At 38.0% G+C, this 27,842-nt stretch overlaps 6 protein-coding genes across 7 annotated transcripts; 2 read left to right on the top strand and 4 right to left on the bottom strand.

The window, feature by feature from the left end:
- LOC18790109 (glucan endo-1,3-beta-glucosidase 3) lies at positions 49–4,752 on the top strand. 2 transcript variants are annotated; one of them, XM_020566366.1, is made up of 5 exons: positions 49–343; positions 937–1,794; positions 2,532–3,785; positions 4,077–4,104; positions 4,215–4,752. In XM_020566366.1, exons 2-5 carry the CDS (start codon positions 1,773–1,775, stop codon positions 4,369–4,371), a joined length of 1,461 nt encoding a protein of 486 aa, XP_020421955.1. In that variant the 5' UTR covers positions 49–343; positions 937–1,772; the 3' UTR covers positions 4,372–4,752. The 2 variants fall into 2 exon arrangements, with proteins under 2 accessions (XP_020421955.1, XP_007225735.2); XM_007225673.2 differs by lacking the exon at positions 937–1,794.
- LOC18792160 (F-box protein SKIP28) lies at positions 4,801–6,465 on the bottom strand. The gene is made up of 2 exons (XM_020566377.1): positions 5,748–6,465; positions 4,801–5,595 (listed from the first exon to the last, which is right to left on the bottom strand). Exons 1-2 carry the CDS (start codon positions 6,105–6,107, stop codon positions 5,002–5,004), a joined length of 954 nt encoding a protein of 317 aa, XP_020421966.1. The 5' UTR covers positions 6,108–6,465; the 3' UTR covers positions 4,801–5,001.
- On the bottom strand, positions 6,400–8,282 carry LOC18789867 (dynein light chain 1, cytoplasmic). Its single transcript, XM_007225728.2, has 2 exons — positions 7,678–8,282; positions 6,400–6,805 (listed from the first exon to the last, which is right to left on the bottom strand). Exons 1-2 carry the CDS (start codon positions 7,906–7,908, stop codon positions 6,650–6,652), a joined length of 387 nt encoding a protein of 128 aa, XP_007225790.1. The 5' UTR covers positions 7,909–8,282; the 3' UTR covers positions 6,400–6,649.
- Positions 9,813–11,640, bottom strand: LOC18788637 (protein PLANT CADMIUM RESISTANCE 2). Its single transcript, XM_007223368.2, has 4 exons — positions 11,236–11,640; positions 11,053–11,124; positions 10,731–10,943; positions 9,813–10,124 (listed from the first exon to the last, which is right to left on the bottom strand). Exons 1-4 carry the CDS (start codon positions 11,492–11,494, stop codon positions 10,033–10,035), a joined length of 636 nt encoding a protein of 211 aa, XP_007223430.1. The 5' UTR covers positions 11,495–11,640; the 3' UTR covers positions 9,813–10,032.
- Positions 12,869–16,636, bottom strand: LOC18792174 (endoglucanase 8). The gene is made up of 7 exons (XM_007222061.2): positions 16,370–16,636; positions 15,849–16,256; positions 15,668–15,760; positions 15,358–15,519; positions 14,184–14,295; positions 13,795–13,958; positions 12,869–13,483 (listed from the first exon to the last, which is right to left on the bottom strand). The coding sequence occupies exons 1-7, from the start codon at positions 16,601–16,603 to the stop codon at positions 13,160–13,162; spliced, it is 1,497 nt and encodes a 498-aa protein (XP_007222123.1). The 5' UTR covers positions 16,604–16,636; the 3' UTR covers positions 12,869–13,159.
- On the top strand, positions 22,226–23,257 carry LOC18789392 (21 kDa protein). The gene has a single exon (XM_007225742.2). It carries the CDS (start codon positions 22,341–22,343, stop codon positions 22,986–22,988), a length of 648 nt encoding a protein of 215 aa, XP_007225804.1. The 5' UTR covers positions 22,226–22,340; the 3' UTR covers positions 22,989–23,257.

The raw sequence follows: 27,842 nt of genomic DNA, 5'->3' as shown, positions 1-27,842 counted from the left end.
TGCTCCATAAACCCACCTCTTTATTTACAAACTTAACCCTCTCTCTCTCCTTTGTCTCACCAGTTCACACTACACCCTTCACACAAACCTCAAAAGGAGCACCCTTTTCCCTTTTTCTCTCTATTCTCCCTCCCTACTTGTTTCCTTTTATTCTTGCCCTTTTCGTTTCGTTGGGTTTTGTTTAGTCTTTCTCTCTGAGGGTTTTCTTTTGAGATTGCTCTTGTGGGTTTCTTCGTTTCTATGGTTTTGGAGGAAGTCTGAGTGTTGGCTGTGAGGAAGGAATCTATGGCTGCTCTGCTACTGTTTTTCCTTTTGGCCGTCTCAGCAGTTTCCGCTGATGAAGGTGAGCTTCACTTGCTGTCCATGGTATGCTTTTATGTGATTTTCTTCCTATGCCTTGTTTGTTTTGAGCAACTTTAAGCTTCATTTTCTCAATAATCTAATGGTTAGTTATGATTATAGTCTAATGGTTAGTTATGATTATAATCTAATGGGTCTGCTTCTGATTACTTTTTCCGCTTCGGATTCCCGCATTGTGTTTATATGCCAAAGACCCTTCTTTTATTCTTCAAGTTCCATCTTTTTGTGTCTTGAACTTGATGTGTTTCCTATGCGGGTTTGCTTCCTTTTTCTTCTGGGTCTCTTTTAAGTTTGTTCAAACTGAAAAGCAGTTTTTCCTTATAAATCTGCTGTGTCGTTGAGTTTATTGTGGCTGATTTTTATATAATAGGTCCGCATAATGATGGTTCAATCTCTGTGTAATGCCCTCCTTCATTACTTTTGAGTTTAGACAAAACATTATTTGCCACTGTTTTGGTCAGCGGTTGAGCTTTGAACAAAAATTAAACTGCTATAGTTTAGAGTGGTCTTCACTGTTTGACTTTGGTAGTCGTTGAGGTGGAGTTATGTTACTTACTCTGTTTCATCGTATTTCAGATTTTGAGCAAACAAATCCTTTAATTTGGTCTTTAAAATTTCAATATTGCTGCACCAAGACATGTTCTTCCTGAAAAATGCGGACTTGGAAAAGGGGGTGTGAGAGAGAGAGAGTGCATTTAGCTGATTGGTTAAATTTCCTTCTCTGGCCAAAGCAGGGGTAGTCTCTGCGAGAAATCTTCCCCCTGTTGAAAGTTTCCGATCTGTCGTCAGCTTTTCAATCAAAACTATTGCGTCCCAGCTGGTCCAGCTCATTTGGCGGTCCTTTAAACCTAAACTACATTTGCAGATAAATGTACAAAAAATTGTGGGACCAAAATACCCTTATTGGAGAATCCAAAAGATAGTGTTAAATGAACACTTGGGTTCTGGAAATCTACTATTTCATTGGGCATTGTTGTCATATTAGTCAAGAAGATAACATGCCCCATGGTCCAATATATTTTATGCATTAGCCCATCACCTCTCTCAGCTGTTCTGTTTATGGAGCTTTTTCTGCCGAGCATTCTCAAATGTATCTTTTTAAGCGTGAAGAGAAAAGGGAAAAAACTTCTAGATTATATTGATTTGAAGGCATTCACTGTTCATTGATCTATGTAATTGCCTGATGTTTCCCTTATGTACCAGATGCCAGTACCATTAATTAGCATGGTTTCAATTTTCCAAATGTTTATTCATTTTTATCTGTGATTCTGTTGTTGATATAAGATTTTAGGACTCTTTCTCTCCCCTCCCCTCCCTCTTAAAAAAATTAAGAGAGAGAGAGAGAGAGCAACAATCTGGAAAATGACCTTGAAGCTTGTCATTAGTGGAAATGAGGTGTCACCTTTTTATTGATGGAGAGATCCAACTTGTTATGTAAGTTCATAGGTGCTTTATAGGCATTATGATTCTAGATTTTCTCCAAACTTTGACATAAATCTTTCTATTCTGGGAGAGGTAAACTGTCAGTTTTCTATGAATTATTGTTTCTCCCTTACCACTTGTATTGAATACTAATCACAGCTGGTTGATTGTCTCATTATGCATGTCTATTAAGAAAGAGAATATAGTGGAATCGATGCCCAGCTAGTAAGATATGTGAATTATTGTTCTCTGCCAGACTCACTGCAAAATATGACAAATTTATGTCTGAATTTAAATAATACCCCTTGCGCTCTCTGTGATATAATCAAAGGCTGTCTACTTTAACTCAACTAATTAGTGCCACTGCTATATCTTATATATTGTAATCCATGGAACTTACCCAATGATAAGAGAGGTAGTATCTCTCCTAGACCGGAGATTAGAGGATTGCTTCCTGCATTTTGATGATTCCAAACTTGAATTCCTCAGACTCAGATTGCTTAATGATGATCATGAGCTAAGTAGTACATACTAATTACAGTTGTTTCTTAAAAGTCAATTAAACTGACAATGTCAATATGGTTTTTCTGGGCATCCATAAAATCATAACATATTTATTGTACATGTCAGATTTATGAGTTATATTGTCTATTCTATATGCATGATCAAGTGTCTTTGAAGATGGAAGAGATTCTGATTGCAGGGACACATTTCTTGTCTAATCTTGCCTCTTTGTTAATCTTTTGCAGATGCCTTCATCGGTGTAAACCTTGGTACAGACCTCTCTGACATGCCAAGCCCAACTCAGGTGGTGGCACTTCTTAAAGCTCAAAATATTCGACATATCAGGCTCTATGATGCAGACAGAGCCATGCTTCTCGCTCTTGCAAACACAGGCATCCAAGTGACTGTTTCTGTTCCCAATGATCAGCTCCTTGGGATTGGTCAGTCCAATGCCACTGCTGCCAACTGGATTGCCCGCAATGTGATAGCCCATGTCCCTGCCACCAACATCACTTCTATAGCTGTTGGATCTGAAGTCCTAAGTGCCCTCCCAAATGCTGCTCCAGTCCTAGTTTCTGCCCTAAAATTCATTCACTCTGCACTTGTCGCGTCTAACCTTGACCGCCAAATTAAAGTCTCTACTCCACACTCATCAGCCATTATTCTTGACTCCTTTCCACCGTCCCAAGCCTTCTTCAACCGCTCATGGGACCCTGTCATGGTTCCCCTGCTCAAATTTTTGCAGTCTACAGATTCATATCTCATGCTCAATGTCTACCCATATTATGATTACATGCAATCAAACGGTGTAATCCCCTTGGACTATGCACTTTTCCGCCCTCTCCCTCCAAACAAGGAAGCTGTGGATGCTAATACACTACTGCATTATACTAATGTCTTCGATGCAATTGTTGACGCAGCGTATTTTGCAATGTCCTATCTAAACTTCACTAAACTCCCCATTGTAGTGACCGAGTCAGGTTGGCCCTCCAAGGGTGACTCATCAGAGCCAGATGCCACACTTGATAATGCCAACACTTACAATAGTAACTTAATTAGGCATGTGCTTAACAACACAGGGACTCCTAAGCATCCTGGGATTGCTGTTAGTACTTACATTTATGAACTCTACAATGAGGATTTGAGACCTGGATCAGTCTCTGAAAAGAATTGGGGACTTTTTAATGCAAATGGAGTGCCAGTTTATACCTTGCACTTAACAGGTGCTGGAACTGTGTTGGCAAACGACACGACAAATCAAACTTTTTGTGTTGCGAAGGAGGGTGCTGACCAAAAGATGCTACAGGCAGCCTTGGACTGGGCTTGTGGACCGGGGAAAGTTGATTGCTCACCTTTGCTGCAGGGGCAACCATGTTATGAGCCAGATAATGTGCTTACACACGCAACATATGCTGTCAATGCCTATTTTCAGCGGATGGCTAAGTCTCCTGGGACTTGTGATTTCAAAGGGGTGGCTACGGTTACTACCACAGACCCAAGTAAGGCATCATGACATGTTTATTTCTATTATAATGTCATATAAAGCAGAACAGTTTATGAGCATAGATCATCTAAAACTTAGGTAGTGAAGAGATCAAGTAGAAAAGTGACAAACCACATCAAAAACATAATATAAAAGAACATCGTAGGGTTCACATGTGATCGTTTTCTATTTTATGGCATGGGCTTTCACATATGATAAATTTGTGCACCACCCGTGTTATATTCTGCATTTTTGTGGGTGAAATTCTTGCTTTCTTACTGATATATTTCATTGCCAAATCTTGCAGGTCATGGCACTTGTATATTTCCAGGAAGGTACAAGTTAAAGCTTTCGTATGTTATTATGATCATATTTAACACTCATGGGACTGCGAGAAATGATCTAACCAACCTTTTGCATCCTTTTTCCTTTTTTGTGAATGTAGTGGTGGAAGAAACAGCAGTTTCATCAATGGCACATCACTGGCTCCATCTTCAAATTCCACAACTTCTGGGTGCCTTTCACTATTTTTCTACAGTGGCGGTTCCTTCACAAGCTCTGTGATCATTGGTCTCTTAGTTTTGAGTGCAGTTTTCTTGTAGAACGACATGAATTTGTATTTTCTGCAACTCTTTTGATAGAACTGAAATATTTTTCAGAGATTCAGCTTGGCACCTGTTGGGAAACTTGCAGCAGTACCCAATTTTGTACCCTCCCAAGAGGAATTAGGGGGTGGCAAGCTTGATTGAACATATATAGCCAGCAAAGTGGTTGAAAGTGAGTTGTCCATTGGAATTTGTAGAAACAAATCAGAGGGGATCATTTAGGATTATTTTCTGTAACTACCTCATTTGCGTGATTTTCCATCAAAGGTAAAAATTCTTTATGCTTGACTTCAATTCGTCGGTGATGAATTGAAGAGATGTATTATACCTGTGGACAATTCAAGCGTATCTTCATGTAAATCTGCCTGTTAATCTTTCTATCCTGGCTGTTATTTCGTAGGTTTTGTGAGTATTAGCTTCAATGAGGAACATAAATCATCCAATTGTTCAATTAACAGTGCACAATCAAATTATTCAGTTATATAGTGCAAATCTATAATGAACTTCGCATAGCATGCTTGCTTTGCACGTTTAAACCATTCCTCGTGTGAAGATGTCCTACTATCAACTTGTATGAAAATAAAACAATTGGATCCTCATCATCAGTCAAGCTCAAGACCTCGTTCTCTAAATATTAAAATTTGCCCAACAAACATCACAGACGAAACCTGTTGACCCGGGAGGACAGGACCCGTTGTGGGCGTGTTGCTTACAATATGGCTTGTTGCAGAAGTCACATTTGGGGAGCTGAAGCCAGCAATCTGAACACAAGATATCTGCACACACAGCCTCTTCTACTTCTTCAGAGTCGTCCACGCATCCACCGCATTCTTGGCACCTTGGAATGCAAAAGTTGCATCCCCTGCAATCGCTCATTGACCTTCCTATCTTTCTCTTGCAAGTCCTTCTTGGACAGTCGAAAACCATCCTAACCTCGTCGCATTTCGGGCAAACTTCGACATCGATTGTAGCGTAACCTTTGTCATGTCTGAATGTTGGCACGTCCCTGTGCTCGTGGAATAGGAGAGGCCATGATCCTGACTGCTCTTGCTGTGACAGGTTCTTCTCAAGATAAGGCCGAAGTGTTTCGAGGTGTTCTTTGTTTATGTTGTAGATGCCATTGATCATTAGGCTCTTTAAACCGTGATGATGTTCAGACAATGTCTTCACAGCTCCTATGACCCCCTCAGGTGTTAAGCCAGTGCATCCCGGTAGGTAGAGCTGAATCAAAAGCAAACACAAAATAGGAGACAAATAAATAATAAATAAACTTTTAATTCATCTCTTTTAAATCATAAAGTAATTCCTAACAATCGTATCTTATCCACATCTAATAATTAATTACATGAGAAATAATTAATCAACATCCATACCTTGTTGATAAGAGGATTTCGCTCTACAACCCTTTGAAGCCCATCATCTGTTATCTTCGCACAATCCATTAGAGCCAACGTTGTCAACCTGCCATTCGCCTTGGATGTGATTTTCATCAAAATCCCATCGGACAGCCTCAAGTTCAATGGCGATTTGACCACGATATCTAGCCATGACAATACATCCTTGTTTACTGCGTCTCTCAGTGACGTGCAAACTCCGCTCATGGCAAGAAGCTCGAACAGAGGAAGGTAAGCTGAAATAAGGGACAAAGCCATGTGTGGTGGCCCTGCTTTTTTGTCCTGGGAGTTTTCAATAGCTTCATGTTCTTGCTGCCCCATAAACTGTGAAATCTCCATGGTTTCGGGTTTCAGCTGTCGCAGCAGTTTTTTTTTCTTTCTTCGAGAAATGAATCGAAAGGAGATTTCACAGTTTGTACTGGGCTGAGAGAGAGAGAAGGAGATTACAACTCTGGTTTCGTGATTGGGACTGATAAAGAACAGTTTGTGCAAGTTGTAAGTCGGTAGAAAGAAAATATCTCAAACTTTTCTTTCTTTACACGCAAATAACACTGCACTGTCAAATGCTATGTTACATTTAATCAAAATTTTAACAGCATTCTAAGATATGGATACGTCAGATACCATGGCATGGCTTCACAAACGTTTCGCTGCAACAAATATTTAACTTAACGGAAAACGAGTCTTTGCAACTCATTAGAAGAAAATATCACTCATTTCTGCTTTGAATATAAAGCTCATGAGCGCAGCATGAAAAACTACAAGAGGGTACACTGATGTTCATAATTATTTTGAAGTCCATAATTTTACATATAAACTGACAGTGCACAATTATAAAAACGTCACGCCGACAAGCATAGAACTAAAATGGGTGGAAATTTTCAATGGTCCAAAGGCTCAACTGCTGTTTTGAAAAGAAGAATGTAAACCTTGTCGATCGAAAAATACAAGAACCCTCCAGTGGAATGTGTGACATACGAACCAAAGCTAGTTCCCACAATGCAGTGCCAAGCTGGACCACATGACGAGTCAAATTCCTGTCAAGTAATAAAGATACATTGTGATCTCTCTATATGTCGGAGCACGTTAGGGTTAAAGAAGAAGAGTTACTCGTGAGAAATGTAGTAAATATATATATATATATATATATAGGAAATTAGTCTTTGTGAATTTGATATCTTTGACGAACAAGGGAGCTAAAAATTGCATTTACACTGCAATGCTTGCTTGCACAACGTGAGCATTCAAAGCCAGAAAACGATGTGAAGCTATAATTTATCAAGAAGTTTGTCATAAACTGAGGTTTGTGAGAGTCTGAGAGAGAGGAATTCAATTTTATTCAAGAAATTGTTCTGGTAGAAGAACAGAGAATGATAACTGAGGTGTCAATCAGGCATAACCTAATCTGCTTGAGACTTACAAAGCTCAATTCAAGTCTCAGAGACAGAAAATGCCTGCTTATTTGACAACCCATAGTAAGCTGTGGACCAAGTCCTTTCATTTCTCTTTTTTTTCCTTTTTTCTTATAAACACTCAAAATCCTGAATAAAGATAAATCCCCTTTGATTTTTTATCATTAAAAACCCAGAAGGATTAATAAAAGAAAACATAGCCAAAAATATATCAGAACCTATGCTGCAAACATTGAGATTGAAAATCCTCCATATACATATATTTATGGTTATGTGCTTGTGTTCGTGTTCGTGCATGTATCAAACCGAAACTGGACCATTTGTAGTTTACCTCATTTGATCTATACCCATTACTCAAAATACTTCAATTAACAATGTAAGCATGACCAAGTTCGAGTTTTTAACTCTGATACACACACTACAAAGTTACAAACAAAAAAGATCAAAACCCAGAAAGACAAAGAAAAAGTATAATCTGATCGAGGCAAAGATGTGACCTTCTTAAGGGCAAGAGCGAGTCGTTTGCTGTCGAGTTTCCCCGGCATGGAGTCCAGGTGGTCCCTCGCAGAGCGAAAGGCGCGGTTTTGCAAAGGGGTGGGCATGTCAGAGGCCCTAACTCGGACATTGAGGAGGTCATGGTGGTCTTGTTGCTCTACAGACTTCTTCTTCTGTATTAAACTGCTGAGGAACTTGCTTCGCCTCTCTAGCTCCAACTCTGCTCCCTCCATTTGTCTGTGTCGATGATTCACTCTCTCATATCAGTCAAAAAAGCCTCTGTCTTGCTTGCTTTGAGTCAGTGGATGGCACTGCTTATGCAGTCCATATGTTTGGAAAAACGTTTCTGAGAAGAAAGAAAAGGATATAATAGAGAGAGTGAAGAGAGAGGGAGCAGACAGAGGGGTCTCGATTTGCAATGTTCTTTGGGTTTGGGGAGATTTTGATATATTAATTTTGTTTGTGTTTTCTTTTGATGCATTGTTTGTTGCGTATGGACGGGGTCGTTGGACTAGGCGAAGAGGAGACTACTTTTCCATACTTCGATTACTTGAAAGCTACAGACCAAAACAAACGGCCCTGCCGTAATGGCGCAAAGAATTTCTTTTGTTTTCTGTCGTTTAGAGAGAATTTCTGTATGACTCTCATCACCATGCTGTAATTTTCTTTTCTCAGAAGGAAAAAGAAAAAACATTTCACCATAAAAATAAAAATAATAATAATAACATTTTCTTTGGCACATTGGGTAAGAGATAATACCAAAATATAATTTGTGCTGAAGCTGAGCTGAAAGGGTGAATGGCGTTTTCAATGTTGGAAGTTGCAACAAAGCATCTAAAATAATTGTGATGTTTGTTTTTTACAAAGTGATATTTTAATTACTCTAATATACAGAAAGAGATTCAACTCGAGTGCAAAATGCGAAATTGGCCTACTCAATATCTGCCAACTATAATGTTTGTTTATATGTACCATTCGGTAAATTCTGTTCTACTATTACAACTTTAATTGGTTGTACAAAATTAATAAGTAACTGGGCAGTCATCTGGAATAGGATTGAACCTTTTCCAGGAAAAACACGGTAATTGCGGAGAAAAGAAAGGGAAAGAAATAAGAATGATGATAGGGTCGATAGGGGCCCCCTGAAATAAATAATGTTTGAAAAGTTTTGTCAATGTTGACTGACTCGATTAAAGTCCAGAATGCGTGGATCCCACTTTATGGATTTCATCCCACCCAAGCTTCCAATTTTCCACGTAGATATACAAACTAACTCTCCAACCACACAAATAAAAAAGACATGGGAACACTGGATAACATAGTACATAGGGTTCGTCATCCGGTCGGGCCGGATCTAAATTTTTGGATTTGGATCAGATTTTGTCGGGCTTTTTCTCTCTTTGGGTCAAGTTGAGGTTTAAAAGGGATCGGTTCGAATTCGTTTGTAGAGTCTGGCTTAAGTGGACTTTTCGGGTCAGTTCAAGCCAGGCCATTCACGGGTCGCCCATTAGGAGTGAGTATGGTTTAATTTGGACCAGTTTTTGCCTCAAATTAAAATTGAATTCGGTATTATTTATCCGATTTGGTTTGATCCAGTTTTAATCAAAAATAAATAAATTCATTCGGTTCGAGTTGAATTGATTTCAATCCAGTTCGATTTTGAACCGAATTATTATTTATTATTATTATTATTTCAAATTATTTTTTATACAAATTTTAACTGAAATTTTATTTTTTGAATTGGAACAGGAACGGGAACGGAAACCGGTTAGAACCGGTTCGATTTGATTTTTTGAATTGGGTTTGACTTTTGGTCAACACGATTTGGTTCAGTTGATCGGTACTTCGGTTTCGATGCCCACCCCTACCGCCCATTGCTTTTTTTTTTTTTTTTGGCTTATATTGCCTTGCCTTATTTCCATTTATTTAAGTTTACAATGTAAATAAGGAAGTACACCCCATTTGGATTCAATTAAAAAAAAAAACTATAAAATCAAACTCCCAACCAATCAAAATATGAAAATCCAATTTTAGTAGAATATACAGTTTATACCAATATTGATACCTCAATAAGTCTATGCATACTTTATATTAAAATCTTATAAAATCGACAAATAACTGTAGTAATTTGGAGTAATTGCTGAGAATACTAATTCATGACATTGAACTCCAAATCTATTTATTTATGTTTATTTACACGACAGAAAATTCAACCAATAAAACTAATTCATTACATCAAACATTCAACATTTCATGCATCTTTTATCATATATAAAATCATGACATTGAACTCCGAATAAACATTAATCCACTGAATATATATATATATATATATATATATCATGCTCTAGTAAGTTTCATTTATCGCGACTCATGCCTTGCTCCACCACAGGAGGCACAGGGGTCATTGCCACTTCCCGGTTCCTTTCCTCGATATTTCCATGCCACCCTATTTAATTAATTAATCACACACATCGTCAACATTAAGTCAATGCATTTTAAAGACCAAAACAAAGCCACACACACACACACACACACACACACACATATATATATATATATATATATATATTCAATTGGAAAAAGGTCATTTGAACTTCTGGCTAAAACAAAAAGGAAATTTGCCTAAGGTTTGCCTTCTCCCGCTCTGGTGTACACCATCTTCGGGGTTGCTCGAGGGTGCAGAGTTTGGGGAGGATTTATCCTTGTACCAGGAAAAAAAAATGGAAAAAAAGGAGGAGGAAATTTGCTTCTAGAGGTGTTAAAAGGACACTTGCTTCGAAAAAAACTTTCTTCTTTTGTACTTCTTTCCTTTTAAAATATATATTAGAATAGAAAGAGAAAAAAAACAAAGTTTATGCAAACATGAAACAGATAGATGACTAATAGTCTAGTAATTAAGCACATGATTGTCCATGTTGTTTGGTGTGATGTTCCCTCCCTCAGATTCGTATTCAATTTATCAGATTAGTATTAAATATAGAGTTTAACCATAATTAATTGTGGGATTGATTAGATTAGAAGAAGAAGAAGAATTGAGTATAGTAGTATGTACCGATGGCCATGTCGAAACCGCGAGATTGGAGGTGGCGATACTCTTGGCAGAGGGCGCAGCACTCGCAGAAGCAGTGAAGCAAGCAGTCGTTACAAGGGCTCTCCACCAAGGCGTATTGCTGTCTCATTTTGGATCGATAGAAGCATGAGTAGAAGCAAGGGCAACCTGTCACGCACGTTATCAGCGTGTACAGCGCTCCACTTGCACCACATGCTGCCATGCCATTGCATTTCATCATAACACCAACAATTATATTAATTAATTCATTAAACAATCAAACAAATCAACAAACACAAGCTAAAAGGGTAATTAATCTACTTACACGTAGAACCCTTGTCCACAATCTCTGCAATTTGGCCAAAAGTGATGCATGGACACCAACATGTTATGCAACCTGCAGTTATTATTAATATTATTATTAATACAATCAAGCAAAGTAAATTACCCCTAAGACATCTCATCATATAAATAGATAAAAAGGATGCTTTGCTAAGCCTAAGCTTACAGTTTTTGGGATCGGAGAAGCAGTCACAGAGGCCAGAGGACCAAGGCACGGGAGCTCTAGGGCGGAGATGAGGAGGGACTTGGCCGTGGCTGTAAGGGTGGTGGCTGTGGGTGTCAGTGTCGGTGTCTTGATCATGACTGGTGCTAAAATAGGGCTCTGTGCTCGAGCTCACTGGGATCCCCGTGGGCGGCCCACCCTGATGATGCAGCTGCTCTGATGCGTACTTGTTGTAACCATTTGGGTTTGATGATGAGTACATGATGATGATGAGGATGAGGATGATCTGCAGATATTGAACAAGAGATTGAGAATGCCTTAAGGTATTTGGGAGAAGAGAGTGGTTTTTCTAGCTACCTTCCTACAATAATGTGGTCCTAATTGAGAAATAGATATGAAGGCCGGCCAGACTCTGAAAAAGCCAGCAATTAATTGTTGACAAATGTTGGCCCCTTGCTCTCACTCATACGCCACCTTGACTTTGACTCAGTGGACTAAGTCTCCCCTCTGCCTGCCTTCGCGTGTGCTTCCTACACAATCATCCCCTCACAAATCTTATCTACTTCTCTTCTGTTCATGTATTTTCACCATCAATACTTGCGTATTTTCTGAGAAGTTTATTTCTGTATTTTAGATGATCATTCATGACATGCAATATAACTATTAACGACATCAATATAAGAGGATGCGAAAGGACATGCAATATATTAATATTCGAATCTATTAACGATACTGAATACTCGTAAGATTGAACCAAAAATGCCAGATCTCTTGTACGTACACCCCAATCATCAAGGAGCAAGGAGGACGGGGTTGAAAACAATTGGGTGGTTTACCACACACCTCAACTCGGCTCCTGTACCAAAACGTTGGTCTAGTATAATAAATTAAACATTCATAACGGGCCCAATATGCCATGTAAACATTTGTTTCCACTGCCCATGAGGAGCCCACTCAAGCCTGTATGCGCATTTATAAATCCAATTTGCATAGGCCTTTTGAGCTTCAGGAGTTTGATCCAATGGTCTTGCAACTAATGGGCCTATACATTCCCAGTCCAAAGTTAGGACTGGGGAACAATTACTTGAGATCCTGTATTGGAATCCTTCTTTTTCAATATCGCTTGTGTAAAAAAAAATTATAGTTGTGAGTTGTTGCTGCACAATTATAACCAATTTCCCGATTGGTATAATTAATTATAAATTTATTTACTTTCAACCACTAAAATATTACCATATCACCTTACACATTATTTAGTGATTGAAATTTATGGTGTGCTTACTAATCAAGAATTAGAATTCTAATCAAAAATTGAATTTCACATATGGAGGATTCCTATGTTTATTTCATATTAAGGAATTAAAAAGTAAATGGGAAAGTGGTATTCTAATTCCTAGATAATTAACCCATTAGAAATTCATCTTTATTACTCATATTCTCACACAATTTTCAAATTTTCAAATTTGCCATCTACTTTAAGTCAACAATAAGGACATTTTAGTAATTAGAACTAATTTGTACCATTCCTACTCCAATTCTATATGATTTAATAAACAACTTCAATAGAAATTCGGAATCTAATTCTCCTCAATCCATATAGTTTATTTAACAACTTCAATAGAAATCCGAAATCTAATTAATCTCAATCTAACTCCTCATCAATTCAATTGCTCCTAATTTAATTAGGAATTAATAAACATGCCATTAGACAAACTTATAGTTTGAAATGCAACATGACAAAAAAGCTGCTTTTTTTGTTTTTTACCCCTTGGGTACAACTTTAAATGCAACTTTGTTGTTTCCTCGTTGATTGGGTATTTCTTGGGAACAATTAGAATGTTTCAGACTAAATGGGGTAGGTAGGTAGGGGTGGGTGACCTTAGCGCACCACTACAACATTCTCATTTACATTTGCTTGCTGCTCAAATCAATAGTGGGCTGAAAAATATGCAAGTAGGCCCACCAACGGCGCATTGATGTACGTTGTGGGCTCTGATTCTTGGAAGAAGGGCCTCGAGTCTGGAAACGCATCTGAGCTATTGGGACCCCCCACCACCGCTCCCACCAGCAAATTCGGGTTCGGATTTGGACTCAAGAAATATCGAGAGCCGGCTTTGCAACCAATGTGGGCCGGGTGGACCTGAACCGATGGCAGTGAGCTGCCCCGGTGGTGTATCCTCTGCGGGTAGCGCGCACCGTATCCAACCATGTACGACATCATCAACGGATTATCACCAAGTATGTAGTCCACCTGAAAATTGCATTGAGGAAAAGCCAAAACTTCAGTTACAATACTGTCCCCAAACTTGAATATAATTGCAGAAGCAACCCTTGTTCACGTGGGTGCCCTCTGGATCAAGGGTCATTCAATGTGTGGACAATTTCATAGAATTCTTGTAGGTACAAATACATATGTATAGGTGTATATATTATTATTATTATTATATATGGCGGAAAGTTAAGGTAGTGTCAGACAGGACAAGATCAAAATCTATCCGTTAACTTGTCTGATCTAGAGATGGTCCCTGATGGATATGCATATATGTGGTTTTGATTAATTACCTGACGTTTAGCCAACTGTTTGAGGAAAGCAGGGGAGGCTGAAGTCTGGCCACAGGGCACGACTTTGTTGGCATGGCTTAGATAGTTGGAATAAGCCAAAAGTAGGAATGAAAGTGAGGTTACATGCTGCATGTTACTGCCTCCAGGTTTGAAGATCAACCCACCTTTCAAAAACCAGATCAATTACTCCACTTATTTGATTAGCAAGTAAAGTAAACCGGGATTAAGGCTTTAACAACCCATTAGTGACAAACAAAAGTAATTAAAGCAGGACAAAATTTTCCCATGAACCCAAGAAAATTAATTACATTATTTTCTCGGATGCTGGGTTTTTCTAACAATTATTACTTAAAGGTTGTGATCTCCATTTTTTCAATGAAGAAAAATACCTGGAGAATATTGGACTTGAGGATGAGAAAGTCCGGGCAATATGGAACATATAAACTCATCTGCATTTTGCTTGAAAGATTGGAAATAATCTGCTTTTCCCATCAGCACTTCCTGCCACATATTTTTACACAAACCCAAAGTAGATTTTAATTTCCTTCTCTGAGAGACTCAGAGACTGGAAAAACATAAGGTGGTATGCATAGTGGATGACAAAATAAACATGTGAAAAGGATCACATTTTTTGAAATGTGAGACTGACTAGTTTGAAGAAAAGTTGTTCGTAGAGAAATAATGGCTCAACGGAGTATGGGAAGAACCATCTTCTCAGCCTTTAAGCACATGCATGCAGCAGTGACTCACTGATTGAGGGACCCACGAGTGTCCAAGATCTAAAGATGCAGGTGCAGACCTGGACGCCACCTGGCTCCTCACTGCTCTTTTTCTGATTGAAGGGACAACACAATGCCAAAAATCCATTGACTCTAAAGTCCTTTCTGCCCCTTTTGGATCATCCTTGTTTAAAATCTAAACGTTGCTAATGCAGTGGCATTTTGGACTATGAAGAAAAAGAAGAAAACTGGTTCCCCCACCCCCCAGGAAGGGAAAGCCTAATTGTAAGCTAACAGCGATCATGTGCAATAATCCACTTGATTCATGAACCTTTTCCAACAAATTTTCCTTTCACTGTTTTTTATATTTATCAAACATGTTTTAACTTTTACCTTTACATAACTATTCCTAAGCATGTATTATTAATTTATTTCACGAACTAAGATGTACGGATCGCACATCTTTAACTTATTCAAGTTGATGAAAACCGTATGGCCATGGGGTCCACTGCACCACCAAAACCATGTTGTTGCACATACCCCATATTAGATAATGGATAATAATTTGCACAAATTCATTCTATGTGATAGCTCAACTTTTATTTTTCTTTATTAATAGGGTTCTTCTACATATAGACACAGTTCCAGAGCACGTGATTCGCAGAGCATACACCTATGTTTGCATTAAGGCCATAAATAAAGAAATGGCTGCTACATTCCATACAAGAGCATAAAGACAAAAATAATAAAAACACTGATAGAGACAAACATACTTAATAAATAAGTTATTAATATAATGATTAAGCAGTAAGAAGAAGTTAATTAAGAAATTTATGTTAAGTACCTTGGAAATGAGGATGTTAATCCCAGCATGCTTGTTATCCCAACCAAACTCGTTAATAGTATCCCCTGCCCTCAACACCACCTCGTTCTTCACTATGTATTCTCGGTAAACGCGCCTCCTCGATGCCTTGTGCAACCACGCTGCTCCCCAAAGCAACTCGTCCTGCAATATTAAATCATTATATTAACGTAGCTTGCTAGATGAGGGGCCCAAGATTTTGGACCTATAACCAAATCTAACGGCTGAAAATCAGTTTCAGTAACTCCGAAATGGAGAAATAGAAAAAATATTTATAAAAAAAGTTGCTGACCTGGAAACCGTTCACGTCGCAGTAAAAAGGGCACACGGCAGAGCGCAGGCTGGCGCTGTACGCACCCCGGTGCCTGTCAGCAAACTCGAACACCTACAAACAGATATCGTCCATTTACTTTCACGGTTTTACTTTTACCTAAGGTTAATGAATAAACAGAGAGTGAGTGACAGCGACGTACCCTAACGGCTCGATTGAGGAGCAATCTAGAGTAGGCGGGGTCACGTGACCTGAACACGATGGACGCCGCGGCAAGCGCAGCGGCAGTTTCACCTGCCACGTCAGATCCCGGATGGTTCTTATCGATCTTGTACACCGCGCGAGACGTGTCCATGTCCTCGGGCCTCTCCCAGCAGTTGTGGTCAGAGTACGGATCCCCGACCTGGACGAAAACGACGTCGGGCACCGCCGTCGCCTTGAGGAGATAGTCGGTGCCCCACTTCACGGCCCCAACCGTGTTCTTCAGCTCCGGGCCCATGGTTCGACCGAAGTCTATGACGCTCCAAGCAAGCAACGTCGTCGTGAAGGCCATCGGGAACCCGAACTTAATGTTGTCTCCGGCGTCGTAGTACCCGCCCGTTAAGTCCACCTGAAGTCAGCAAACGGAACGTCACAAAAGAAAAAATAAGCAAATTTAAACGCGGCATTGTGAAAAGTGGGAGGAGTGTTAGGGAGGGGAAGAGTGTATGGAGTGGAAATTACTCCGGCGGTGGATCCGTCGTGCAATGCAGAGTCGCGGCGCCATTTCAATCGTTGATCTGGGGGGAGCTTTCCGGAGCGTTGGCCTTCGAAGAATAGGATGCTCTTGCGGAGGGCGTCATGGTAGTCGTGGCCGGCGCTGATTGGGTGCAGAAGAAGGGAAATTAGGAGGAGGAAAGCGAGAGTCACGCGAAATGCGGAAACATTCCCCGGGAGGCAGAGGACGTTTGGCGCCATTTTTGTTGGTGGTGGGAGCAATTTAGAGCAACCGTCGTGGGTTCTTTATAATGAAAAGACGTCATTGGATTCCAGAGCATGGGCGAATGGGATAGGAACACGTGGATGGATATTACTGGGAGGTGCTCGGATACCAATGCAGGACTGGGTCACTTCGGGTTCTTTGACTTATTGGACCCGGCTTGGACCGAAGCGGTGTTGTAAATAATTTCATAGTTAATTTAGTAATAGAAACTGACATAGTAAACCTACTTAAAAGAGAAAGAATCGACGGTGATGAAGTTGGGAAATTAATTATGATGGAGTTGCGTATGGTCCAGGGTGCGATGGATGGGTCACACGTGGAAGGAGTGAGGGGTGTTGGGCCCACAGTGATTTTGGGCATTTTACATTCCAATTTCCAATGGAGAGATAGATAGATAGGAAGCACAAGTATAGAAGAAAGTGATGAAGGAGGATTGTGGATTTGATTGGATTTGAGTGGGAGTGGCAGAAGGAGGGAATGATTCTGAAGCGTCAGGATTACATTATAAGGTTGACTGTGTTTTTTCGAATTTGGACCAATGGGGAATATGAGACTGAGGCATGATATCTCTTGTGATTTGCATTTCGACATAAAAAATGTGTTTAAACTTCGGATGAAAATTTTCCAATGGGTTCCACCGTACGTTCGTAGATTATTTACATATAATATTTTGTGGTCCTCCCACAAATGGATTTAAATCAGACCAAATTTGAATGGAATATTTTTCAAAGGGCAAGCTCAGGTGAGGTGAAGTGAGCCTGCAAAATATTTTTCTGAAACTTATCTTACAGCAGAAGAGTATCAAATAAAATCCAAAATAACGTAATTCCATACTTGCAGTTTGCGCTTATATATGCCGGCTCAATTAAGGAGGCATCGAGCACCTTTCTGAATTGTATAGAGATATTTTTAATATAATTTAAAAGGAGAGGAATTCAAATTCGTGTATAAAATGAAAAACACATTTGCTTTAATGAATTGGGCTAAACCATAAATGCAGTTGTTTAAAGCCTTTTGTGGTTGTCATATGATACATATTATAAACACAAATAAGCAATCAAAGCTTACCCAAGTAATGAGGAAGACTGATCAGTAAATTGATTCTCCATCAATTTTAATCAAATAATTGTGCATGTGACTTGTGATGAGTAGTTATGATATGATTAAGCTTTCGGAAAATCTATGTTAACAAATAATTTTAATGTTGGGTTGAATCAAGGGCATCATGTGAGATTCATCATAACCATTTGCCCAATCTACGGCTATAAACAATCCACCGAAAGGAAGGCATATAGAATTTGGTGCCTGCCTTCTTTTCTGTCAATCAATAATACGAATACGAATACGATGAACTTTTTTTTCCCAATATATCGAAAAGCACAACAAATAAACTCTAAAATTCAAAATTAACTTACAAATTTTGGAATGAAATGGGCCTCTCTAAAGACTAAGGCTAAGTAAAGGATTCATTAATGTAGTAGGTTGGAGCAAATGTTTTTCCCAAAAAAAGATCACGAGTTCGTCTCATAGTATTTGTGTAATATGTTTGAATTTAGTATATTATTGTCTCTCTTAATAGGAAAGCTTCTTAAAAATTAAAAAAAACTGAAGCTAATGGATCCAATTGAACCCGGCCTAGTTAAATTGTGTCAACAACTTGCAATGGGCCTCTCTATGGGTTTCATATGAAAAGGCCACCTAAATTAACACATAAGAAAAGGCCACAATTCAATGGGTCTCAAAATACAGAGAAAGCGGACCTATTAGTTGAACTACAGTCCAAGCCCAACCCATTCAAACAAAATTCACATAAAAAATGCGAACTCTTGTAAGCCCACAGTAAAAAATAAATTGGTATTTGTTTGAACAGAACAGTCATTTCACTTGTCAATAGGCATCGTTTGACCACAATTACATACTGAGATTGCAGAGGTGATTCTTCAATAAGTATTTAAGTTAATAATTAATTATATATTTTTAATTTCAATTATTGGATTTGAACCATTAGATTAATATCCAACGGTGGGTGACCACAATCTCTTGGACTCATGTAGTCCAAGAGATCGGAACTACTAATTCTTAATATAAAATATTTATTGAAGACAGTCCTGATCTCTTGGACTACAGGGGTCCAAGAAATTTGTGGTCACTCACCGTTTGATGTAAATTCAACGGTTTACTCACTCTTGCACTCATTTTAAAAAACTTTTTTCAATTATTGGATTAATATCCAACGGTGGTTGACCACAGTCTCTTGGACTCCTGTGATCCAAGAGATCGGGACTGTTATTGAAGAATCTTTCAATAATTAAAATATTTTGTTTGTATGTATTTCAGCTCAAAACAAAAGCTGCTGTTCTAACAGTAACGGAGTAACAGACAGCGACTGCCAAACCGAATAACCAAATACCGAAATTGTGGCCCGCGAGTTTCGAGAGCAAATTGTACACCCACAAGATGAGCTCAAACCCAAGGCCATGAGTATAAAATTAAATTATAAAAGCACCCAATTGGACTATAAAATTAACTACTACTTACTTTGGACTCGAAAAGTTAAAGTGATGATAATGAGTGGGGCAGTGACCTGACCCAAAAGCTAATTCTCATATTAATTAAGGAAAGCATAATTAAATCAATTACAACTTGGTTCATCATCAACCCAATCCAAACCCAACGGAGAGAAAGGTAAGAAGATATACGCAAACACAAGATTTTAACAAGTCCATCGATTCATTATTTCGACATAAAAGCTCTCAGTGGTTCACAAATCAATGAAAGTCTTTATGAAACCTAAACTTCGTGTTTAGAAGAAAATATTTTGTCATATAGTTTAAAAGAAAGTGTTGAAAAGAATTGTTATGGTATACTTTGAATTAAAATAGTAAACAAAATTGCTCTTGTTTAAAAATGCTAGCAATCGAGAAAATCGTAAAGCATCAATTAAATATCAACAAATTGAAAATTAAATTGTTACCAAACAAATTATGTACATTATTATATATTCATTAAACTGTAGGCCAAGCTGCAATGAAATCACGTACGCACATACAGCATCTTGGTCTTTAACATATGAGATAGCTAATGACATAGCTATAATTCAATTGCTCTTTAATTACGGTGACATCTCCCCTTGTTTAACGCAACTGAATTAGGTCAAATAATCTTGACTTAATCCGACAATGATGCATGGCCCCATGTAGCTGAAACCATGGTTTATCTCTTCTGAAAACATTTACTAACCAAGGTTAAAAACACAACCTCGGTCTCTGTGATCCTCCTCAATCATGACCCATGTTTCCCTTTTGCAAAGCTTCAACTTTAAACCAAGAAGAAAATCTGCGGCGGCCCCGCAGACAAACCCACAACAAACTCATTACAAGCTTTTACATGACGATGAGGTTTGATGATGTTCTCCCTCATCTTCCTGTCTTGTCCTGTCCACCACCACATCTTCTATATCATCAATACTGTGAACTCATACGCTATTATTTCTAAATTCTATTCGTTTGCTTTGAGTCAATTACGCCGGTGAGCCCGTGAATCAATTATTTATATATATATATATATATACATATATCTTCCCCAAAAAGCTTCAACAGTTAAATCATATTAATTTTGGGATCACAAGAGCTTAATTGTGATTAATTACCAAACATAACATCAAACTTAAAAACTCAAGAGGCAGTAGACATCCCTAGCTATCTTATAATACCACTATCAAAAAAGCTGACCTTCAACTTGTTATGTGTTAGCATCACACTTTCCACCAATCAAATGTGTTAGCATCACACTTTCCACCAATCAATTTACCTAAAACTAACAATTCATACGTAGCTTTGCTTTCCTTGGTGGATGGTGCACCGTGCACGTAGGTACATGCACATGAGTTCATTCAAACTACTCAAATTCTCATACTCTCAATTTGTATTGTAAACTCTCGTATTGAGTATGGACACATGAAGATATCTTATTCATTCGATTATTCTAACTCATTAATCGATCATTTGACTTTTAAAATTATGTTACTTATACATTTGACTTTTAAAATTATGTTACTTCACTTAATGATTTAACGAGTGGTATTTTCTTGTGTTTACACTGAATACGCGATTGTTTTGTAGAAACACCCTGATAGTTGTAGTGATGTAGAGCCAATTTGGCATTGCTATGTTGTGAAAATAATTGCTTTCAGATTTGCTGTGAGAAAAATCAATTGTCAGAGAAAGCAGTTTGGCGTTTAGTAAACTTGTTGTTAAAAGTGTTGTTGGTACCAATTTTTGCATAATCAGAAAATGATTGCCTATAATCATTAAACCTAACGTCTCTTTGAAATTGATTCCTGCATAATCAGAAAATGAAAGCACCTCATTACCTGCTTAATTTTTAACAATAAGTGATTTTCTGATAGTTTACCAAACGGAGTTGGGCTTTCCAAATTTTTTTAAAAAATCAGTTATTACCTCAAATAAACAATACCGAACAAGCACATAATGATTCTATAGTTGCGTAGTGAAAGTAATAATAGTGTATTTGGAATTTGAACCCCACACTCTACTCTGGTATACACTATAAAGTTGCACGCTTGACAATAGTTTTAGTGGGGCGACTACAAAAGCAAAAGTCTCACCCTCCTAACTAACACACCCAACCGCCTCAGGAATAAAATGGCAAGAGCACCAGCCGTCCAATTTAATCACAATCATGGTCATCATTATGTACCCGAGTCGCACTGAATCATTTGATTGGGAGTTGGATGTTTCCATTGCATCGTAGCCGTTGATGACGTTGTATGGGCAACGGCTGACCGTTAAAATGATATTTTATAAATACTGTTCATGAGTGAGTACCTATTGCTCTAATGATATTTAATTCCAAACAGTATTTTCCCTCCTCCCAGATAAAACAACAAAAAAAAGGATTATTTGATATAAACGACAACTGAATCATATATTTTTCTATTAAAGAGTATTGCTTAAGAATGAAATCATGGAAGAAAAACACAGGGATTGTGTATTTTCGTTAAGGAGAGAGAAAATAGGAGATGATGAATTGTAATTAATACTCTTCTTTTTTTAAATTACAAAATGACGAATACTATCATCATCTTATTCTCATTTTTTTCTTTTATCTTTTTTCCCAGAAAAATTATCTAAATGCTATTAACATGTTTACTTATAATGAATGAGTATTGAGAGATTATTCAAATTCTTGACTTTTCATATCAGCACCGTAGTACTTAATGAATAAAAAAATAATGTAAATTGTACGTTAAAATTCGTGATCAAATATTTTCAAATTGCAAATTCTTGATTTTCTTATTTAAGTTTCTTGATTCATGACTTCCTTGATTTCGGGTAAGTAAATATTGTCTATTTTCCCAAGTTTTAGTAGGCATCCATACAAAAACAGGAAATAATCCATGACTTTCCTTGTTTGAGGTAAGTAATCTCAAGATTTTAATAGGAATCCATTGAAAAGAAGGAAGGAGATCAATGGCACTCGTTAATTGGTCAAAGGAGAGTGGGCTATCGTAACCGTACATAAATAAGTCCCTCTAGCGCTAGGAATATTGTACCACTATTTAAAGAGAACCCCCACGACTCACATGTACACACACCACAACAAAGGCACAAAGGCACAAAGGCACAAAGGCACAAAGGCACAAAGGCAGAAGCAAGCAGAGAGCTCTGTTTCAATAGTTCCCCAAAAACCATGAACACCAACAAAAGCATGACCCGGTTCCTCCTCTTCCAACTCTCGCTCATCATCTTCCTCTTCTTTTTCACCCTCCATCCAATCCCAACCCTTGGATCCCCAGCCAACGACTCTGATTTCATCCGTACAAGCTGCGGCACCACGCTCTACCCGCAAGTCTGCTACACCTCTCTCTCCCGCTACGCCAGCGCCATCCAGAACAACCCGGCTCAGCTCGCCAAGGTAGCCATCGGCGTCAGCCTCGCTAAGGCCAGGCGCATGGCCGCTTACGTCTCCGACATCTCTCGCCAAGCCGACTACGGCGCCGACCCGCGATCCGCGGCCGCCCTCCACGACTGCTTCTCCAACTTCGACGAAGCTGTGGACCAGATTCACGATTCGCTCACCCAGATGCGCCAGCTGAGCGGCCCCGCAGGCTCCGGCGGCGGGTCGTTCCTGTTCCAGATGAGCAACGTGCAGACGTGGATGAGCGCCGCGCTGACGGACGAGGAGACCTGCACGGACGGCTTCGAAGACGTGGCGGAAGGGCCCCTGAAGACCGACGTCACCAAGCGAGTGGAGAATGTGAAGAAGGTGACCAGCAATGCCCTTGCGCTCGTGAACAGTTTTGCTCAGAAGGGACCCGGCGCGCCGACTCCCCGATGAGTGGTTTGAGTTGGTTTTGACCGTTGGAATTAATGTTAATTAGTTAATTAGAGCTAGTAGAGGTTTAATTACATAATACTCTGTACGTATTTTCTTGCTTAATTGTGTGAGTCAGTCAGAGTGACTTTGAGTAGCAACACCATAAACAATTGTGTTGTTTTTTGTGTGTGTATATTTGGTCTCTCTTCTCTTCCATTCTCTCCGTCTTTCATCCCTATGTTTTTCCTGCATATTATTTTGCATTTAATTGAGTTAATAGTTTTTAAATATTTTTGGCCTTTCATTCTCTTGTGGTTGTGGTTTTTAAATGCAAGTTAAAAAAATTGAAGAAAAACAGAGTTGATTAGCAACTTGGCCCATCAAACAGAGTTGATTATTTGACAATCGGTACAAATAATCGATTACCGTTGAAATAGCCGTTAGGTCGTTTACCACTTAAAACTAACATTGTCATCGATCAGAATTTTTCTTTACGTTTGGTTCAAAGCCACCAGAGAAATAGAGTAAGAGGCAAAAACAAAAACCAGAAAAGCTTTCTCAATTAAATATATTTTGTACGGTAAAGCTATGCCTATACCGGCATGGATTTCTGTCACTTAGTTCTGGGTTTTGTATTTTGCGGGACCAACATTAATTTCATTATCTTTGTTAATACGATTTGAAGAATAATAAACAAGGAGAGGCCACACTAATCCCCCACTTAACAGGTGTTGATTGTTGTTAACAACAAACAAAACACAGCAATTTTCAAATTACATTAACACAATATATTATTAGTACCTGCTAATTATTGATAAGAAAGTGCGGGAATATGTTAACACTGTATTTGATTAAGTTAATAACATAGCACTAACTAAATCTAGGCATATCAGAACATGTTGTTGGCTGGTTTGACTATAGCAGCCAGCCCCTGTCAAAGAAAGAGAAATTAATCTATTCTTCTTCTTTACTTGAATACACACACGTGATTCTTTGTCTCACCTTGGAACAAAGATATAGACTCATCTGTTACATATGCTCGATTAGGTGACCAAAGAAAGCAAAAAGAATAATTGATTAGAGCCCGTTATTTTGGCTTAAGTAAAATATAATTTTCCTCTGGTGGACTGTATACATATACATATTTTCTTAACGTCATATAAGATTAGGGTTCTTACTCCTCCCTAGGGCCGGCATGTCTCGGTTTGCATGGAGTGGCTTGAATTGGAAGTGCATGCGGACAAAAAAAAAAAACTTATGACATGATTGCAACTTAGGGTTATTTAACGAGGATGGGCCGAGGGGCTTATGGTTACCAGTAATGCTAGGGTTAGCAATTGATGTCATATGCAACTACTTTAAAATATTATTATTTTTAAAAATAACTAAAGGTCGCAATGAAGGGTTGATTGAGTGTTTGTTGGGAACCATATGTTGGAGCTGAGAGCATGAGGTCTGGATGTCTCAACAATATGATTGTATATATGTATACGTAGCACACAACAAAACCGATAAGCCCCTGAAGCCTGAAAATGAAGGCCATAATCATATTCAATATTAATTGGTGTGAAAGGGGGGAGGGAGAGCGATGGGAAGCATAATGTGGAGACGGATTGTTTGGCAGGTTGTAAAAAGGATTTGGGATTTAGCTGAGAGACATCACGAAATAGAACATCACGTGAAATTAAAAAAAAAACAAATAGTTCCATAGCTAAAAGACAGAAATATCACTATCCTTGTCCCAAAGAGACGAATTGCATAAAGTTCACGAGAACTCATTATCATTTTAATTTTGTATTGCACCAAATCAAATCTGCGATTTCAATTCGATGCGTCTCCTCTTCTGCTATAATTACAGTTACTGCTTGGACTTACTGCCTGAAAAATCGACGGCCTCACGACAAAACTATGGATTGTTTCGAAGGTTTTTTCTTACGACTTTCCAATTCAACCCTTATTATATGCCTGGCGCCCAGCTCCCATCCAGTCAGGCTTTTTCACAAACATCTGGGGTGTAATTAGTGCCCAAATTATTGAACTGTATTCTTAAAACAAAGGTTAAGCAGTTCACCAATTACATCAATGCAGCTACGTACATGGAGAATTAAATTCAAACAAAGCCGAGATCAAACATGCCCAATCTTCTTCCAGTGCCAAATACTCAAAACAAAAGCAGACAAACCAGGAAATCACTAAATACCCTCTCGGGGTCATCATCAACCACAAACAACCAAAAAACAAAATAGTGACTAAAATTTACAAACAAATTATAAAGTGCAATGATTAAAGAACTTCACCAAACACATGGATATTTTTTTTGAGATATTTAATTAATCATATATCCATTCTTAGCACTAATGATATAGATAAACCATACACCATTTAATTTCTATAAACAAACCAAAAAAACTCCAAAAAATGACAGCTAGCCCTATTGAATTTAATTTTGATTATTAAATTACTTTGATGCCCTATTGAAGGTTTTGAGCTTTTTTATGAGATTTTAGGATTGGGCTTGTTTTAAGAAATCGACGGCATTTTTATAATTTATAAGAAGTAAGAAACCTATTTGTTATGTTATAAATGAGCTTTATGTGTGTTTCTAAGGTCTATTAGAGGTTTTTTTTAAAAAAAATTTAAAAAAATTTAAATTTGAGCTCCTATATTGGGTATAATAGTGAATCTCCCATAATAGTTTTCTATTGTGCCATGGCCAAGGAAATCCATCAACAAAGAAAGAAGAAGAGGATAGAAACAAGAGGCTTAAGCTTGCAAGGGTTTTTCTTGATCATTTTAAAATTTTTGAAGCTGCTTAATCCAAAGAAACCAATTTATATGGAGATGGTGTGGTAGAAAAATTCCAAAGTCCTTAAAAACAATCCATTCAATATGGTTGTGCTGCCGTGCATATTTCGGATACAAAAAGAACAAACACTACTGACTTTGGCTAGGTTCTAATTAATAAATCAATGTTCGACAGTTCACTATCGAAACTTTCGGGAGAGAACCACTGAAAGTCCACGGAGGTATTTGGTGGGGCGACGCCGAACGCCAAGAAGAATTGTTTGGTGTTGTGTGATAGTGTATCATAGTGTACCAAACGTATTTTTGGTAGTTAAATATTATGTACTTAGTTAATTTTACATTTTAATTTAAATAATAAGATACACTTCGTTAATTTTAAAATTGATTTAACAACACCCAAAAAAAAAAAAGCACTGCTATTTATCACCTCCTCAAATCTCGTTTAAACAAAATTCAAATCCCTGTTTTTTATTCCGAAATTTCCTTCTTTTTGTTTTTATCTGTCGTTGGGAGGCTCCATAATTTCCTTCTTAAGCAGTACTCTTTTGTAGAAAAATATCATTCAGTTGACGTCGTTTATATGAACTCAAATAATCCTTTTTTTGTTTGATCCGAATCAGATAGGGGGGAAAACTTTTTGGAAAGAAACATCATTAGAGCAGAAGGTGCTCGGTACTGAGCAATATTTATAAAATAGTTTTTTTTGGTTGTTGTTGCTGCAAGTGATGTTAGAATAGGGGAAATCGAACATATAATTTTGAATATAGAGGGAAGGGTTTTTAGCCAAAAATTCTTTATTTGTAATTTTAATAGAATTGAAGTTTGGCAAATATGAGGTTAGTCAAGTTGGTTAGAGGGAATATATTTTTTACTCTACATCCAAGTTCGAATCTCTATCTCCATACTTTATATTAAATTAAAGTAAAATATCATCCATATAAATAAAGGCAAAGAGACTTTGACAGCCAGTATATAGTAATCTAAAAAAAATCCAAGGACTGTAGAAAGAGGAGATTGAAATCCTACAGTTTTCCTGAATATCATGGGTTATATCAATCTAATGATTTCGAAATCTGACAACATTTCCTTCTAAAATTGCACAGGGAATAGGAATTGCAGTAGTCTACTTCGAAAGGTTCTGATTGACAAGCGTGCGTTTGTTTTAAAACTTTTCATGGGCCAACGCAAGGATCTGCTTGGTATGTTTGTAAGTTACGCATTTGAGGTATATCGCACCGGGCCGGCCTTGTTTGCAAAAATGTATCATAACATCACTTGACTTTGAGATCGACTATCGAATCATTTGGAAATAAAAAAGAAGAAAGAACCCTGAGATCAACTCTCCGATCATAATATTGAGGAAGATCAAATTATCCAGTTCTCAATTGAAGCTTCAAAGAAAAGAGACACACAATTGCATATACAGCAGTATGAACCTTAACGGTGGGTCTCTATGTGTAGCGGTGCTGTCCGTCTCTTTGGTGGTGACAATGACTTTATGTTGAATTTTGTTTTGATTATGTACTAGGACCCTGTGTTGGTTTTAGTCTAATCTTCTTTGTGCTTGTATTCTCTGTTTGTTTCTTTCCCATTTTTAGGATTTTAATGAAGTCGGATTGATTACAAAAATAAGAGTAAAAACATGTGCTTAAAGCCAAAAATGGCTTCCACCATGAACGAGCTAATCATACCGATCGTCTTATTATTGTCCAGCATCATTTGTAGCTCAGGAACCCAACCTTCTTTCTTCACAAATTCTTGTTTCATCAGATTTTTAAGCACATTGATTTTGCGATTTCTCATTGCTTTTCCTTTATAATCAATGTCGTATTTATCAAAATACTCATTCATATGACCCGTATTGTTCTAATATTTAACGTGTCATGTGTGATTATTTTACCCCTCTTTCCTAAATTGAAATGGTTTAACTGCCAATGTGAAGGGTATGAGTTTAATTATGTTGATGCTATTGTTTCAGCTCAGAAGAGAGTGTGCCACACAACAATCGATACGAGGTTTGTAAAATGTCTTCTCGACATGTTATATGTGGAGGTAAAAAGCTTGCAGATG

The sequence above is a fragment of the Prunus persica genome, chromosome G1, assembly GCF_000346465.2.
Source record: "Prunus persica cultivar Lovell chromosome G1, Prunus_persica_NCBIv2, whole genome shotgun sequence".
NCBI classification, from domain to species: domain Eukaryota; kingdom Viridiplantae; phylum Streptophyta; class Magnoliopsida; order Rosales; family Rosaceae; genus Prunus; species Prunus persica.
This window is presented reverse-complemented; position numbering and strand designations above follow the sequence as displayed.